The sequence below is a fragment of the Heloderma suspectum genome, chromosome 16 (assembly GCF_057233095.1).
Source record: "Heloderma suspectum isolate Gila_16-S chromosome 16, 16-S_ref, whole genome shotgun sequence".
NCBI classification, from domain to species: domain Eukaryota; kingdom Metazoa; phylum Chordata; class Lepidosauria; order Squamata; family Helodermatidae; genus Heloderma; species Heloderma suspectum.
The window spans coordinates 17,984,845-18,003,374 of record NC_139473.1 but is presented as its reverse complement, the minus strand read 5'-3'; the positions used below and the strand labels follow the sequence as shown (position 1 = coordinate 18,003,374).

The window sequence follows — 18,530 nt, the reverse complement described above, 5'->3', positions numbered from 1 at the left end:
GGCTGCCTTACACAGAGCTACACAAAAGTCCATCTACTGCAGGAGCCTTTCCCAGGCCAAGCTTGGCAATGGCAGGTTTTGAACCTGGGACTTCTGCATACCCCTAAGCTGCGGTCCTTTCCTCTGGAAGGAAAGTATGTTTCCAGCCCTCGTGGTTTTGAATAAAGGGGCCGCTGTAAAACAGGAACACAGGAAATGGCCTTATATGGAGTTCGTCTCAGTATTGTCTGCTGACTAGCAACAGTAATTTGGGGTTTCAGGCAGCTACCTGGAAATGCAGGGGGATTGAATCTGGGACCACCTGCATGCAACACTCATGCTTTACATGCAGGTAGCCCTTCCCCCAAATGCTCGTAGGAGCTCTCTCTGCTCTGGTGCTGTTCAGCATCAACAGCTCAGTCACTGATGGGTTTTCTAGCTAAGCTCCAGGATAGCTCCCCATTCTGGCTTTCATTTGCTTCGTCTGGAGCAAAATGTCGCCTTCTCCACGACCCAGGCTAGAGGGACAGGACTGTAGGTTCAGTCCTCCCCAACTTAAGACACCACCCTGCACACAGAAAGCTAGTACAGGAGGATTTTAGGGTATGCTTCTCCTTGAAAGGCTGGCTTTTAAACTGCAGGAGGGTTTTCTCCTCCTGTTCCCCCAAACCGGCAGCATTCAGACATGACTTAAGACACAGGATGCAGCAACCTCACTAAACTTCAGCAGAGCCAGGTCAAGGCAATGCCTGGCTGAGAAAATGTTCGTGTATGCCAACTGGAATTCCAAGAGGATACGAGTGTAACACACCAGCAAGGTATAGTGGTTCGCTTATCAAACTAGGATGTGGAAGACCTGAGTTCAAATCCTCAGTCAGCTTCTTTGCAGGTAGGGAAAAGATAAAATCCCCAGGATGTATGCATTAAAAGAAACTAAGTGCTGGTTTTTTTTACCAAATAATGGAAAATTCTCAGTGACGCAGGGATGGGGGAAACCTGAGGTCCTCCAACTGTTGTTTATCAGCTACAACTCCCACCATCCCTGACTATGAGCCATGCTGGCTGAGGCTGATGGGAATTGCAGTCAAAATAACAGCTGGAGGGCCACACGTCCCCCGCCCCTGATATAAGAGGTCAAGAAGGGGGGGGGGAACATACATACACTAATTACTGTGTACAGATAAAGTGTTCAATGGGTTTTATTCTCACTTCATTTACCACTCTTCTTCAATTGTACAAAAAAAAAAGAGAGACCCCATTCTCAAACACAGGTGGCGGCTAGGATGTTTTACAAACTTGAGAACCTGCCTGCACGACTCGCCTTGAGTCAGTGATGCGGGCCGCCAACGGACTATTTTCTCTGCCCACGGTGTAGACTTAACTTCCATTATGAAGCTTCAGCTCCCTCCCTCTCTCATTCCCTGGGATTCTGACACACGAGTCCAGCTTTCGGTTGCAAATACGGCCCCCCCTCCCCATCCCGAGAAGATGCAGGCTCCAACCTTGCTCTCCGAGCCTACTGATGTTTGACGAAGAGTTTAAGATCTTCGAGGAACCGGATGTACTCCTGGTGTTCCAGTGCTGTGCTGAGATCAACCAGCTCATCCGCAAATGTGTTGTCCACCCCCCGGTCAGCCAAGAAATCCATCAGGTGGTCATACAGAGCCTGGAATATAATTAGAGTGTTTTTTCAAAAAAAAATTAAGCGTCACGAGAATGCTGATCAAATTTGCAGATGACACAAAATTGGGCAGGATAGCTAATACTTTGGACGACAGAAACAAAATTCAAAGGGTTCTTGATAGGCTGGAGCGCTAGGCAGAAAACAACAGAATGACATTTAATAGGGATAAACGCCAAGTTCTGCACCTAGGAAAAAGAAACCAAATGCACAGTTACCAGGTGGGGGATATGTGGCTCAACAACACTACAAGCGAGAAGGATCTTGGAATCGTTGTACATCACAAGCTGAATATGATCCCACAATGTGATGTGGCTGCAAAAAAGGCCAATGCTATTTTGGGCTGCATTAATAGAAGTATAGCTTCCAAATCACGGGAAGTACTAGTTCTGGGCACCACATTTTAAGAAGAATGCAGGCAAACTGGGGAGGGTTCAGAGGAGGGCAACGAAGATGATCAGGGGACTGGAAACAAAGCCCTGTGAGAAGACACTGAAAGAACTGGGCATGTTTAGCCCTGAGAAGAGAAGACTGAGGGGAGAGTTGATAGCGCTCTTCAAGTCCTTGAAAGGTTGTCTCAGGAAGGCTGGGATCTCTTCTCGATCATCCCAGAGTGCAGGACACAGAAGAATGGGCTCAGATTCCGGCTGAACATCACCTCCTGACTGTAAGAGCAATATGACAATGGAACCAATTCCCTAGGGAGACGGTGGGCTCTCCCACACTGGAGGAATCAAGACGAGGCTGGACAGCCACCTGCCAGGGATGCTCTGACTTGGATTCCTGCACTGAGCAGTGGGTTGGACTCAATGGCCTTGTAGGCCCCTTCCAACCCTGCTATTTGATGATTCTATAAGAACACAAGAGCAGTTTCACACGCTCACAGAGGGCAAACCTGGGTTTGCCGTCAACTACAGACAGGACTCCACCCCTGGGCGACTCCCTGATGAGCATGCCAGTGTGTTACACTTGCTTTTCCCATTCACGCAATCTTTTTTAGCCAGGCTGCAACAGGTTTAATTGGCTGAGGGTGCAATCCTATACATATTTAGACAGAAAAAAGTCCTACAACTCCTAGCATTCCCCAGCCAGCCATGCTGGGGCATGCTGGGAGTTGTGGGCCTTTTCTCTGTCTAAACATGCATAGGATTGCACCCTAAATCAGTTTCACTCGACCAAAAAAGCCACGCCCAATTAAATCAGGCCACATATTTATTTTATTGCTGATCCTCTGAAATGAAGGGGGGATGGACTAGATGACACCCATGACCCTGTTCCAAATCTCTGATTCTATGGAAAGGTGTTTTTTTTAAAAATGGCAGAAGATGCCATCTCAGAAGAGGTGTTCCTTCTTTGCACCCTCACAAGGGAATGCCTCTTCTGTGACTGTGCCTGAAGTGACATGGAGGAGCAGAGGGGCCAGTCGCCCAACAGATGTAGCCACAACATGGGTGGATACGGGAGTACAGCCTCTGCCCTCTCTTGGGGTGTTTGCAGTGCCCAAGCCCTCCTTTTACATGCACCCTGTCATAACGGCAGGTTTGCTAGCTTTACATATGCACTAGGTGGCTTACAGTCACCCACATCACAGCTCCCTAAAACGAAGATTATGGAAAATAAGTGTGCAAGCTCACACACAGGTTAAGAGTACGCAAATAAGCACGCATGCTCACACTCAGGTTAAGATTATGCAAATAAGCATGCATGCACGCTCACACTCAGGTTAAGATTACGCAAATAAGGACGCATGCATGCATGCTCACACTCAGGTTAAGATTACGCAAATAAGGACGCATGCATGCATGCTCACACTCAGGCTAAGATTACACAAATAAGCATGCATGCATGCTTACACACAGGTGGCAATTATGCAAATAAGCAAGCACGCATACACACAGGGTAAGATTATGCAAAATAAGCAAGCATGTGCGCACACACACAACAGGTTAAGGTTACGCAAAGTAAGCAGGCACGCACCCCCCCCCCCCCCCGGTTAACAGCCACTCCTACCCAGTCCAGAGAGTCCGTGTTGAGCGTGTAGTTGTTCTCTCGCCACTCCGAGTCTCCGGTGGGCTGGAAGCTGACCTCCCGGATGGAGAAGATGTCGCTCTCTTCCTCGCCGGGATCGCCCTGATCAGGAGGGCAACCAGACGGGCATAGGTGAAAACCAAAATCTGCTCTACCTAAGAGGCTAGGGTTTTCAAAGGCTCAGGCTCAGGACCAGGACCTGGAAGGGGGGGGCATGGAGGCTTTCCACGGTTTTGCAGAGGTACAGGCAAAACTACGCATTCCATAAAAACAGGGTCTGGGAACATGTGGCCCTCCTGATGTTGGACTGCAATTCCTATCATCCCTTAACACTGGCCATACTGTGGGAACTGCTGGCAGTTGAGCGTCCAACGTCTGCTGGCAGGCCACAGGGCTCCCAGCCCTACGTTAAAGGGATGCTGTTTTTCTAGGATTGCACAATGCTAAACAAACAAAAAACATAATACCAGCCCGGGGGGGGGGGGGGTGTTGAGGGCCGTTAACCCTTCCACACCACAATCCTGATGAAAATGCGCACGTCCAAAATTGCAGATCACTGTGGGCGGCCATGGAAGGACATGCTAAACAGTAGCTTCTACTTGGTGGAGGGGGCAGGCAGAGAGGATTCTTTCCCTCCCTGAACCCAGTTCTGACTGCCCACCCTGCAGCACCGAGCCTGGGATATTAAGCACAGCCTTTCCCGCCCTGTTACCCTCCCGCCATGCTGGCTGGGAATTATGGGAGCTGCAGTCTAAGGCCGGCTTAGAGTTCTGACAGAAACCTCGACTGGATTTCTCACCCCACTGACATCAGGGGCACCAGCCTCCGCTGTTATCTGTGGCGATACCCACCTCATCCTCAGGATAGTGGCAGTCCAGAACAAGCGTCTGCTTGGTGTCGTCTTTGGTGACTTCCACAACGAAATTTGGGGTCGACGAGAGCTCAGGCTGCGGAAAAGGGGCAGAGAATTAGAAGCAAAAAGCACCCGGCGCTGCAGACAAGGCAAAGAGCGCGGCCGCTGCGTCTTCATCACTGCTCCAGATGAAACCCTGGTGTGGGGACACACTGTGGACACGATCCACCCAAATACAAGCACCATTCAAGTCCTACTGAAATCCAAACCAACCTGAAAGTGCTCGACTTGGGCTGAATCAGGCCTGATGTGGATACCAAGTTCTATCTTCGCTATTAAATCACAATACTTGCACGAACATTGATAGAAGGATAGCTTCCAAGTCCCGGGAAGGACTAGCCCCCCTCTACTCAGCCCTGGTTAGGCCTCATCTGGAGTATCGTGTCCAGTTCTGGGTGCAACAGTTTAAGAGGGGTGCAGACAAGCTGGAGAGGGTTCAGAAGAGGGCAACAAAGATGATCAGGGGACTGGAAACAAAGTCCTGTGAGGAGAGACTGAAGGAACTGGGCATGTTTAGCCTGGAGAAGAGAAGGCTGAGGGGAGATAGTGCTCTTCAACTCCTTGAAAGGTTGTCCCAGAGAGGAAGGCCAGGATCTCTTCTCGATCATCCCAGAGTGCAGGACACGGAAGAACGGGCTCAAGTTATAGGAAGCCAGATTCCCGCTGGACATCAGGAAAAACTTCCTGACTGTCAGAGCAATACAACAACGGAACTCATTCCCCAGGGCGGTGTTTGGCTCTCCCACGCTGGAGGCATTCAAGACGAGGCTGGACAGCCACCTGTCGGATGCTTTGACATGGACTCCTGCATTCGGCAGGGCCTTGGATTTGAGGTTCTTATGGGCCCTCCCATTCTATGATTCTATGAACACAAGCAGCCAACGGCAACAGCATCGCACTCCCACGCACTGGTTTAACACCAACATCTACGCATCCAAGCCTGATCTGTGGAAGCGGTGCCTGAAGATTCTCTTTTTCCTTTTCCCTTCCCATCCTGGTTCCCTTGCGTGTCGTGTCTTTTTAAGAGTGTAAACCTGCAGGCAGGCACGGTCCTGTTTTACGCACTGATTGCAAGCTCCTCTGGGAGCCCTTTTTGGCTGCAGCATGGGATAAAAACACTTAGAAATAAATAAATGACGCCAACACAGCCCATTATCCACACACTGCTTGTTTTGGGGGGTGGGGGGTGTATTTATCCGTACATCACTACTTGCCCATCTAGTTTTGGACTGTAACTGCCACCAGCCCCAACCAGCATGGTCGTGGATGATGGGACTTGCAGTGCAACAACTTATGGAGGGCACCACATTGCCTAATGGAAGGAAACTTCCACAAGTCCTGTGGACTGGCAACGCTGGATGGCGCCATCATGCAAAACATCTGGAGGCTACCTGGATGCCTTCCTCAGCTTGCTCCACTCAGGAGCGGCTCCCCAGGGTCTCAGGGGGAGAGGGGGTCTCTCCTGTCACGGGCTACCCGGTCCTTTTAACTGGAGATGCCCAAAACTGAACCCGGGCCCTTCTGCCGCTACGCTAGAACACCAGGGGCCCCCTCCGCTCACCTCTTGCTCGTCGGGTTTCTGGCCTTCCGGGGGCTCATCGAAGCTCGGTGGGATGCTGTTGTTAATGTTGAATGAGATGGTGACCCTGCAGGACAAGGGGCCCACGATCAGCACACCAGGATCAACAGAACGTGATGCGGCGCTCCAGTCCCTTATTTAATTGGACAGGCAAACGACTCCATCCAGGCTTCAATTCTACGCCCACTTACCTGGGAGCCAGTCCCACTGAATTCCGTGCCCCTTACTTCCAAGGGAAGCGGGCACAGGATAAGGCTGCAAGCGGGGGCATTAGGGCCGCCACCCAATTCCTAACAGGCTAGAACTCGTGTATAATTAATCTATTGAGACGGCATAATTGGTATAAGACAAACTGTAGTTGTAAAGCCAAAAAGCCACTTTGCTTTGAGATGTGTCACAGGCAAGCACCGTCTTTGAAAGGGCATCTCCCCCTTCTCTTGGACGCAACACCTCGTCTGCGACGGCAGTCCTCACTGGAGTTTTTATCAAACCCGCATTAAAAATACAACAGTCCACCAGCCTGCTGCAGAGGGAGATAGGATGTAGCGCCCTTCCATCAGCTCCACTGAAAGACCAACTCCACTGAGCTCTTCCTACCCCTAGATATTTTCTGTTTCAGCTGGTCACTGTAAGAACTACCAAGAACTGATGCTCATGTTTGTTTTTTTCCTCTTCCCTCCACATCACTATTTCCTTTTGTGTCATGTCTTTTAGGCTGTAAGCCTGCAGGCAGGGACAGTCTTGTTTTTACTGACGGTATGTAAGCCATTCTGGGAGCCTTTTTCAACAGAAGAGCAAAATAAAAATGCTTTCAAATGAATCAAATTTAAAATCTGTTGCCCGATCACAGTCTGGATGCTTACGCAGCAGTCAAAGGAGGACATGCAGACTTGTGGGCATGCCCTCTGCAACAATTCTTCTCAACCGTGGAGAAGTCGGGCCCTGCCGACCCAGCACTGGTGGACGTGCAGCGATCCTCTAAGAACCGGAGAACCGGAACTCTCTTAACCCTCTCCTAAAAGCTGTATGCACGGAGCTTTCATTAGAATAAAGCAAAAGCAGGCCCTGTAAATCAGACTGGGATGTGGGCCCAATAAAGACACAGGAATTTATAGCATTCAATCAGTGGGGATCCAGCATTAGTGGCCATTCAGACTACTCAGACCTTGAGTTTGGGGGTGGGGGGAGGCAGCACTGAGCTGTGCTGGTTTGGGAGGGGGGTCTGCCCCTTAGGTGTTACTTTTGCAAACTTTGGGGTTCCCTCAAGCCTGCTGATACTTCCCTCATGCTTGGGTGACGCTGTTTTGGCTACATAAACATTGGCACACTGCCCCTGAACATTGGAATTAACAGACACAGGATGATTCAAGCATAAATCATATCCATTTAAGAGCATATGATTAAGGTTTTAACTGATTCTGGGGTTTCTATTGTTGATTGTCTTTAACTATTCTCTATATCATTGTTTTTATATTATATTTTTAAGGTTTTGTAACTTGCCCAAAGAGCTTTGGCTATTGGGCAGTAAAGAAATGTATTATTATATTAATATTAGTAATAATAACAATGATGATAATGTTGACCACGATGATGCAGTCATAATCCCTGGCTTCCTCTTGACATTTTAGGGCCACCACATTCCTCTCTGCAAATTTCTTGCACACTTACGTTTCACCAGCTACTTTCCGCACTAGCTTGGCTTCAGTGCCTTGCACGTCCAGCTCCCATCCTCCGGACATCTTGGGCAGGGATTTATGCTTCTGGATTTTCTTCTCCTCTTTGATTTCATCAGTCAGAAACTCGGCAAAAGCTTTGTCACCTACAAATTGGAAAGAAAGACCAGCAGCTACTACACCCCCACAAAACCCCGCTGGAAAAGAGATCTGCAATGCCATTTATTAATTTCTATATGGCCATTGGCCATGCTGGCTGGGGATGACAGGAGGTGTAGTCCAAATGTAATAATAACTCATTTATTACATTTCTATACTGCCCAAGAGCCAAAGCTCTCGGGGCAGTTCACAACCAGTAAGATAATAAAATACAGCACGGAAAAATGTAATGTATAAGTTTAAAACACCAGTATAAATTAGAAAATAAAAACCACAATAAAACCTATTAGTGGTGCAAAGATTTAAAATACAGTTAACAGGTCTCCATTTTGACAGTAGGCAAAGATTTAAACCAATGCATCACGGAAAATGCCAGTTCTAGAGGCGAGTACATCTTCTGGCAGCGAATTCCGCAGGTTCATTACACATTGAATGAAAACGTCCCTCTATCCATCTGTCCAGATTCTGCTGCCAACCAATTTTATGGGCTGACCCCAAGTTCTAGCTCCATGGAAGACAGAGAAAAATGCCTTTCTACCCACTTTTCTTCATACTGCCCATACATTTTATAAACCCCTATCATGCATGCAACCTTTCGGGTGCTATCCTATGCACATTTACATGAAAGTAAATACCCCCCCCAAACTGTGCTTCTTAGTTCCATGTAGGCATGCATGGGCTCATGCTTTCAGTCATATGAGCTAACAATGTGATGCAGCTGCAAAAAAGGCCAATGCTATTTTGGGCTGCATTAATAGAAGTATAGCTCCCAAGTCACGTGAAGTACTAGCCCCCCTCTACTCAGCACTGGTTAGGCCTCATCTGGAGTACTGTGTCCAGTTCTGGGCACCACACTTGAAGAAGGACGCAGACAAGCTGGGGAGGGTTCAGAGGAGGGCAACGAAGATGATCAGGGGACTGGAAACAAAGGAGGAAAGACTGAAAGACCTGGGCCTGTTTAGCCTGGAGAAGAGAAGACTGAGGGGACAGCGCTCTTCAAGTGCCTGAAAGGTTGTCCCAGAGAGGAAGGTCAGGATCTCTTCTCCATCGTCCCAGAATACAGGACACAGAATAATGGGCTCAACTTCCTCGAAGCCATATTCCGGCTGAACATCAGGAGAAACTTCCTGACTGTCAGAGCAATACAGCAATGGAACCAACTACCTGGGGAGGTGGTGGGCTCTCCCACCCTGGAGGCGCTCAAGACGAGGCTGGGCAGCCACCTGTCAGGGATGCTCTGACTTGGACTCCTGCACTGACCAGGGGGTTGGACTCGAGGGTCTTCTAGGCCCCTTCCAACCCTACCATTCTATGATTCTATGATCTTTTTCCTCCGCACCAAAATGCCCTGAAACACTTTAACCTTTCCTCATCGGCAAGGTCCTCTAACCCTTCATGGATTTCGACTGCCCATTTCCAGCTCTACTTTCTCCATTTTGGGATGGACGGACTAGAAAAATACTAATGATTCCAAGCATGGGAGCACCATAGACTTGTATCACGCCAGCAGCTTTATTTTTCCATCCTTTTCTTCATGATCCCCAACCTGGAATTTTCTTTCCACAGCTGTCACATCCTGAGCCAACTTTTTCATCACGTTCCCCATCACCACAAGATGTTTCTTGGGGAGTCGACAGCGGTTTACTGCCATCAGTGGCTATGTGAAATTAAACAAAGGCAGCTGTCTCAACAGAAAGAAAAACCCAAAATATGTATTTTGGGTGCTACCTTTATTTGGCCAACCAAAAGACTGACAAAAAACGTGCAAGCTTTCGGGATCTCCAGATCTCTTCTTCATCAGGCAAGGGGTTACAAAAACGAAAAGCAGGTTTGGAGGGGGAAGGGAGTAAGAGAGAAAAAATGTGAGTTGGAAGTCAAGTCAGAGGGCCTGCATGTGCAGAGTCCCAAGATGAAGGGCGAGAGCAGGGATCTGCAGACATCCAAATTAGGCACGTGAGGATTGCTGGGAACCAGAATGGGAAAAATGTTGGATCCCCATTTTGGAAATATAAAATCCTGCTGTTCTCAGGCTCATTTCCCATGCTGGGTGAAGAATTAAGGTGTTTTGCTCCAGTGCACATCCGTTAACACACTTATATTCTTCCATTTTTTGCCCATTTCCCCCTAAATATAGTATGTGCACACTACTCAAACAATACACATGCTATTTATTGATTCCAAGTAGGGTATTTGTTTTTTGCTAGGATATTTGATCATTTGTTTAGGTTGGCGATTGGATTCTGTTGCGAGTGACGCGTGGTAGTTAACACAAATACCTTGTTGGGCTGATAATACAAAATAAATCTTAGACTAACAATACGTCACAGTGCGCCGTGCATCTCCTGGCACAATCCTGGGCACATTTACGCAGACGTCCCGCTGCAGTCAAAGGCCCCGACTCCCAGGCAAGCAGGGCACCAAACCACGGCCTGATTACAGTTTCTCCTTCGGCAATGCTAGGCACGCTTACCTGGAAGAAGGCACTCTGCCACTCAGTGGGACTTACACCTGAGCAGACCGACTTGGGATTGCACCATCATGCTGGATGGAGGGGGAGAGAACACGTGCTCCCCCTCCCCCCCCCGCCCCGCATTTCCTGTTCCATCCAGCTTAGCCCAATATCCTCCTGCACCTTTTATTAAATCAGAGCCATGGGAGGGGCGTACAGAGAAAGAGATGACCTCTGCCTTCCCCCAACTTAGCCAGCACCCTTCAGGTGTGGGGGACTACAACTCCCACCATCCACCACACTGGCAGATGATGGGGGTTGTAGTCCCACACAGTGCATGGGGATACAACTCCCATCACCACCCTCTAGGCTGGTGGGTGATGGGAATTGTAATCCACAAGGTGTGTGGGGCTACAACTCCCCTCGTCCTCCCCCAGGCTGGTGGATGATGGGAATCATAGTCCCAAACGTTTGCAGAGCTACAACTCCCATCCTCCTCCCCCAGGCTGGTGGGTGATGGGAGCTGTAGTCCCGTTTGCAGAGCTACACCCCCCACCCTCCTCCCCCAGGCTGGTGGGTGCTGGGAGCTGTAGTCCCGTTTGCAGAGCTACACCCCCCACCCTCCTCCCCCAGGCTGGTGGGTGCTGGGAGCTGTAGTCCCGTTTGCAGAGCTACACCCCCCACCCTCCTCCCCCAGGCTGGTGGGTGCTGGGAGCTGTAGTCCCGTTTGCAGAGCTACACCCCCCACCCTCCTCCCCCAGGCTGGTGGGTGCTGGGAGCTGTAACCCCGTTTGCAGAGCTACACCCCCCACCCTCCTCCCCCAGGCTGGTGGGTGCTGGGAGCTGTAGCCCCGTTTGCAGAGCTACACCCCCCACCCTCCTCCCCCAGGCTGGTGGGTGCTGGGAGCTGTAGCCCCGTTTGCAGAGCTACACCCCCCATCCTCCTCCCCCAGGCTGGTGGGTGCTGGGAGCTGTAGTCCCGTTTGCAGAGCTACACCCCCCACCCTCCTCCCCCAGGCTGGTGGGTGCTGGGAGCTGTAGTCCCGTTTGCAGAGCTACACCCCCCACCCTCCTCCCCCAGGCTGGTGGGTGCTGGGAGCTGTAGTCCCGTTTGCAGAGCTACACCCCCCACCCTCCTCCCCCAGGCTGGTGGGTGCTGGGAGCTGTAGTCCCGTTTGCAGAGCTACACCCCCCACCCTCCTCCCCCAGGCTGGTGGGTGCTGGGAGCTGTAACCCCGTTTGCAGAGCTACACCCCCCACCCTCCTCCCCCAGGCTGGTGGGTGCTGGGAGCTGTAGCCCCGTTTGCAGAGCTACACCCCCCACCCTCCTCCCCCAGGCTGGTGGGTGCTGGGAGCTGTAGTCCCGTTTGCAGAGCTACACCCCCCATCCTCCTCCCCCAGGCTGGTGGGTGCTGGGAGCTGTAGTCCCGTTTGCAGAGCTACACCCCCCACCCTCCTCCCCCAGGCTGGTGGGTGCTGGGAGCTGTAGTCCCGTTTGCAGAGCTACACCCCCCATCCTCCTCCCCCAGGCTGGTGGGTGCTGGGAGCTGTAGTCCCGTTTGCAGAGCTACACCCCCCACCCTCCTCCCCCAGGCTGGTGGGTGATGGGAGCTGTAGTCCCGTTTGCAGAGCTACACCCCCCATCCTCCCCCCCCAGGCTGGTGGGTGCTGGGAACTGTAGTCCCGTTTGCAGAGCTACACCCCCCATCCTCCCCCCCCAGGCTGGTGGGTGCTGGGAACTGCAGTCCCGTTTGCAGAGCTACACCCCCCATCCTCCCCCCCCAGGCTGGTGGGTGATGGGAGCTGTAGTCCCGTTTGCAGAGCTACACCCCCCATCCTCCCCCCCCAGGCTGGTGGGTGCTGGGAACTGCAGTCCCGTTTGCAGAGCTACACCCCCCATCCTCCCCCCCCAGGCTGGTGGGTGCTGGGAACTGTAGTCCCGTTTGCAGAGCTACACCCCCCATCCTCCCCCCCCAGGCTGGTGGGTGATGGGAGCTGTAGTCCCGTTTGCAGAGCTACACCCCCCATCCTCCCCCCCCAGGCTGGTGGGTGCTGGGAACTGCAGTCCCGTTTGCAGAGCTACACCCCCCATCCTCCCCCCCCAGGCTGGTGGGTGCTGGGAACTGTAGTCCCGTTTGCAGAGCTACACCCCCCATCCTCCCCCCCCAGGCTGGTGGGTGATGGGAGCTGTAGTCCCGTTTGCAGAGCTACACCCCCCATCCTCCCCCCCCAGGCTGGTGGGTGCTGGGAACTGCAGTCCCGTTTGCAGAGCTACACCCCCCATCCTCCCCCCCCAGGCTGGTGGGTGCTGGGAACTGCAGTCCCGTTTGCAGAGCTACACCCCCCATCCTCCCCCCCCAGGCTGGTGGGTGCTGGGAACTGTAGTCCCGTTTGCAGAGCTACAACTCCCATCCCCCGGAGGCCGGGGATCACAGTTCCCAAGCCGTGCGGCCGCACGCCCCGTCCTCCTCGCCGAGGCCGGCGGAGGATGGGAGCCGCGCCCCGCACGCCCGGAGAGGGCCGGGAAGGCGGAGGTCACCGCCAGGGCCGCTCCCGGAGGTCACGCGCGTCTGCCCCAGCGCAGCCGCGGCGGCCCGGGCGCGCCCCGCCAGCAGGCGCGGCCCGTGGCCCGCCGCCCCGCCGCTCACCTTCGGTGTGGAGGCCGCCGCGGGCGCAGGAGGCGGAGGGCGCGCCGCGCAGCAGGCCGCCGGGGCCCCGGCCGGCCCCGCGCCGCAGCCAGAGCGAGCGCGTGCAGGGCCGCGCGGCGGCGGCGGCGGCGGGCTGCAGGGGCTGCAGCGGGCGGCGCGCGGCGGCCAGCGCGGCGGAGCGCAGAGCCCGGGCGAGCAGCATGGCGGCGCCGAGGGCGAGAGGGGCGGGCGAGCGCGCGCGCACGTGCGGAGCGGGCCCGGAAGGGGCCGGGAGCCCGGCGCGCCCCCGCCCTGATCCGGGGCGGGGCCGGGCCGGGCCAGCGGCGGCCTCCTGTGCGACTACAACGCCCATCCGCCCCGGCCAGCGGTGGGGAAGGGAGGGGAGCTCAAGGCTCCCATCTGCGGGGCGCCGCTCGCGAATCGCCGAGGCATTGACGACGGGGCTGTCCGGGCGGGCTGGGGCATTTCTGGAGGAGACTCTCACGAGTGCCCTGGGCTGCAAGCAGGTCCAATCAGTCCGTCCTAAAGGAAATCAACCCTGACTGCTCGCTGGAAGGACAGATCCTGAAGCTGAAGCTCCAATATTTTGGCCACCTAATGCGAAGAGAAAACTCCCTGGAAAAGACCCTGATGCTGGGGAAGACTGAAGGCAAAAGGAGAAGGGGACGGCAGAGGATGAGATGGCTGGATAGCATCACCGATGCAGTGGATATGAACTTGAGCACACTCCGGGAGAGAGCGCAGGACAGGAAGGCCTGGCGTGCTATGGTCCATGGGGTCACAAAGAGTCGGACGCGACTGAACAACAACAACAGCAAGGGCATTTCCAGAAATACGATGTTCTGATGTGGAATTTCATTGTTTTAAACTGTTTCTATTATTGTCCATCGCCAAGAGTGGCTGGGTGAGCAGCCAGATGGGCGATTAATAAATTTAAGAAAGAAAAGAGAGAAAGAGAAAGCAAGCAAGCAGAGGACCCGCCCCACCCCAAAAAGAGGCCACGCGTGCACCACCAGAAGGGAAAAAACCGTGGCCCCACAGAGGACACCCATCGCCCCCCCCCCAAAAAAAGAGGGCAGCGATTTGCATCAGATTCGCTCGTGCCGACACGCGCGTTTGGACGCTGCGGCTGGAATGCGCGTGGAACACAGCCCAGCTCAGCTTAGTGCGGAGGACCGGGGTGGTGGTGGTGACCTGCCTCTTTGGCCTGCTGCCCACGTGCTACTGATGGGCAGCGGGTCTGTGGACCGGGCAGCGCTCCACATTCTAAAAAAAAAATAGCATTACATTTATATCACACTTTCGTTCCTCTTGCAAAGAGCCAAAGGCAGTTTGCATGCTCCTCCTTTTCGCCAGGTTATCCCCGCAACAACCCTGTGAGGGAGGTGAGGCAGAGAGTCGGGGACTGGGCCAAAGTCACCCAGTGAGCTTCGTGGCCAAGTGGGGACTGGAACCCGGGTCTCCCCAGTCCAAGTCGCTAACCACTACACCACACTGGGATGGAGGATACGTTCAAATAGAGAGGATGGTTCCCTGTAAAAGAGGGCACGTGGCCACCTGATTTAAAGGCACCATGGCGCATATGGGCAGAGATTGCGGGCAAAAGCACCCTCTCAGCACACCTTACTTCTTTTTCAGTCAGTGGGACAGCCACGGCACAAGCCATCTAGGTATGTTTACTCAGAAGTAAACCCCGCCGTGCTCAGCGGGGAGAGGTTGTGTTAGCGCTGATTGCTGATCTCCAGCACTGTGCTTATTATGCCTGCAATTTACCATGCAAGCCTATGCATGCCTGCTCAAAAGCGGGTCCCCTTTGGGTCACTAGGGTTTACTCCCAGGTAATGACTCCCATTATGAATGAATATGGGATTGAGCATGCTCCGGGAGAGAGCGCAGGACAGGAAGGCCTGGCGTGCTATGGTCCATGGGGTCACGAAGGGTCAGACACGACTGAACGACTGAGCAACAATGACTCCCAGGGGGTTGTGTTGGCAGCAGCTCCAATTACCGCGGTTGTGAACCAACCCTGTGCTTATTATGGTTTGTACATGTTGCAGCATAAGGCAGCGTTCCCCAACCTGGGGCCTTACAGATGTGATGGACTACAACTCCCATCACTCCCAGACAGCATAGAGAATCATAGAATCATAGAATAGTAGGGTTGGAAGGGGCCTACAAGGCCATCGAGTCCAACCCCCTGCTCAATGCAGGAATCCAAGTCAGAGCATCCCTGACAAATGGCTGTCCAGCCTCATCTTAAAGGCCTCCAGTGTTGGAGAGCCCACCACCTCCCCAGGTAATTGGTTCCATTGCCGTATTGCTCTGACACTCAGGAAGTTTTTCCTGATGTTCAGCCGGAATCTGGCTTCCTGTAACTTGAGCCCATTATTCCGTGTCCTGCACTCTGGGATGATCAAGAAGAGATCCTGGCCTTCTTCTCTGTGACAACCTTTCAAGTACTTGAAGAGTGCTATCATATCTCCCCTCAGTCTTCTCTTCTCAAGGCTAAACATGCCCAGTTCTTTCAGTCTCTCTTCATAGGGCTTTGTTTCCAGTCCCCTGATCATCTTTGTTGCCCTCCTTTGAACCCTCTCCAGCTTGTCTGCATCCTTCTTAAAGTGTGGTGCCCAGAACTGGACACAGTACTCCAGATGAGGCCTAACCAGTGCTGAGTAGAGGGGAACTAGTACTTCCCGGGATTTGGAAGCGATGCTTCTATTAATGCAGCCCAAAAGAGCATTTGCCTTTTTTGCAGCCACATCACATTGTTGGCTCATATTCAGCTTGTGATCGACGACAATTCCAAGATCCTTCTCGCTCGTAGTGTGGTTGAGCCACGTATCCCCCATCTTGTAACTGTGCATTTGGTTTCTTTTTCCTAGGTGCAGAACTTGGCATTTGTCCCTATTAAATGCCATTCTGTTGTTTTCTGCCCAGCACTCCAGTCTATCCAGATCACTTTGAATTTTGTTTCTGTCTTCCAAAGTATTAGCTATCCCTCCCAATTTTGTGTCATCTGCAAATTTGATCAGCATTCCCTGCACCTCCTCCTCCAAGTCATTCATAAAAATGTGGAAGAGCACTGGGCCCAGGACTGAGCCCTGCGGTACCCCACTCGTTACCTCTCCCCAGCTTGAGAAGGTCCCATTGATAAGCACTCTTTGAGTCCGATTCTGTAGCCAACTGTGGATCCACCGGATCGTTGTTTCATCTAGCCCACTTCGAGCAAGTTTGCTCATCAGGATATCATGGGGCACTTTGTCGAAAGCTTTGCTGAAGTCGAGGTATATGATGTCTACAGCATTCCCACGGTCTACAAGGGAGGTGACTTGATCAAAAAATGAGATCAGATTTGTCTGGCAGGACTTGTTCTTGACAAATCCATGTTGGCTTCGAGTAATCACGGCATTGATGTCAAGGTGCTTCCAGATGGATTGCTTTATGATCTGCTCCAGAATTTTCCCAGGGATTGATGTCAGACTGACTGGTCTGTAGTTCCCAGGTTCCTCCTTTTTACCCTTTTTGAAGATAGGGACAACGTTAGCCCTCCTCCAGTCATCTGGCACTTCCCCGGTCCTCCATGATTTCTCAAAGAGAATAGACAGCGGTTCTGAGAGTTCTTCTGCCAGTTCCTTTATTACTCTAGGATGCAGTTCATCTGGCCCTGGAGATTTGAACTCATTCAAAGTAATGAGGTGTTCCTTGACCATATGCCTGTCGATCTCAAGCTGCAATCCTGCCCCTTCAGCCTCTACTTCGCCTTTGCCAGGGGGGTCATAGACCCTCTTTTGGGAGAAGACTGATCCAAAGTAGGAACTGAGCACTTCTGCCTTTTCTTTGTCATCTGTTATCATTTTGCCATCCTTATTTAATAGCTGAACAACCATTTCTTTCCTCTGCCTTTTACTATGCACGTAGCTGAAGAAAGCCTTTTTGTTGTTTTTAGCATCCCTCGCTAACCTCACCTCGTTCTCCGCTTTAGCCTTCCTGACGCCATCCCTGCAATTCTGTGCTACCTGCCTGTACTCTTCCTTTGTTACTTGGCCTTCTTTCCACTTCCTATATGTGTCCTTTTTTGTTTTCAGGTCATCCCTAAGCTTTTTGTGAAGCCACATTGGCTTCTTCTGTTGGCTTCCACCTTTTCTTCTTGTTGGAATTGTTTGTGATTGTGCATTGAGAATTTCCTTTTTTAAAAGTTCCCACCCATCTTGGACTCCTTTTCTCGCTAGCATTGTTTGCCATGGGACCTTACTGATCATTGTTCTGAGTTTATTAAAATCAGCTTTCCTAAAATCCAGGGTACGCGTTTGAGTACACTCGGCTTTTGCTTCCATTAGAACCAAGAACTCAAGTACAACATGGTCGCTTTCCCCCAGAGTTCCTATAACTGCTACTTTATCCACTAAGTCATCTCTGTTGGTTAGGATCAAGTCAAGGATAGCCGATCCTCTAGTTCCTTCCTCTACTTTCTGTAGGAGGAAGTGATCCGCCACACAAGTCAGGAATTTCCTGGAGGGGCCATGTTTTGCAGAATTTGTCTCCCAACAAATATCGGGGAAATTGAAGTCCCCCATTACTACTACATCATGCTTCCTTAAAACATTGGCTATTTGCTTTTCAAAAGTTTCATCCTTGGCTTCTCCTTGATTGGGTGGCCGGTAGTAGACTCCGACCACCAGGTTCCTTTTATTCTTTGCTCCATTTATTTCAACCCAGATGCTCTCGATGGGGCTACCAAGCTCCTCCTCCTGTATTTCTGTGCAGAGATATGTATTTTTCACATACAGTGCAACCCCGCCTCCCTTTCTGTTCCTCCTGTTCTTTTTGAACAAGTTATATCCTTCAACTGCTGTATTCCAGTCATGAGAGTCATCCCACCAAGTCTCAGTTATACCTATCAGGTCATAATTTCCCTCTTGTATTAAGAGTTCAAGTTCGTTCTGTTTGTTTCCCATACTCTGGGCATTAGTATATAGACATCGAAGACCATGTGCTTCATAGTCTGGCTTTCTTCCTACATGTGTCTGAAGACTATTATTGGGCGCTATCAGCGCTGTTCTCTCCATTGCAGTGCATGCGCCTACGTCCATTGTTACCCCCAACATTACATCTCCCTTCCCCGTAGGATTCAGTTTAAAGCCCTCCTGATGAAGTTCTTCATGCTGTGGCCAAACACATTCTTCCCAGCCTTTGTGAGGTGCAACCCATCCCTAGCCAACAGCCCATCTTCCAGGAAGTATAGCCCGTGGTCCCAGAATCCAAATCTCTCTCGTCGGCACCACCTTTGTAGCCAGTCATTCACCCGGAGTATTTTTCGTTCCCTTTCTATCCCTCTTCTAACTACTGGAAGGATGGATGAGAAAACTATCTGGGCCCCAAAGTTCTTGAGTTTCCTTCCCAAAGCTTCAAAGTCTGACGTGA

At 51.9% G+C, this 18,530-nt stretch overlaps 1 protein-coding gene across 1 annotated transcript; it reads right to left on the bottom strand.

The window, feature by feature from the left end:
- Positions 1-1,162: 1,162 nt before the first annotated feature.
- On the bottom strand, positions 1,163-13,326 carry C1QBP (complement C1q binding protein). Its single transcript, XM_084822966.1, has 6 exons — positions 13,110-13,326; positions 7,849-7,999; positions 6,163-6,247; positions 4,540-4,635; positions 3,671-3,790; positions 1,163-1,645 (listed from the first exon to the last, which is right to left on the bottom strand). The coding sequence occupies exons 1-6, from the start codon at positions 13,309-13,311 to the stop codon at positions 1,496-1,498; spliced, it is 804 nt and encodes a 267-aa protein (XP_084679092.1). The 5' UTR covers positions 13,312-13,326; the 3' UTR covers positions 1,163-1,495.
- Between the last annotated feature and the right edge of the window lie 5,204 nt (positions 13,327-18,530).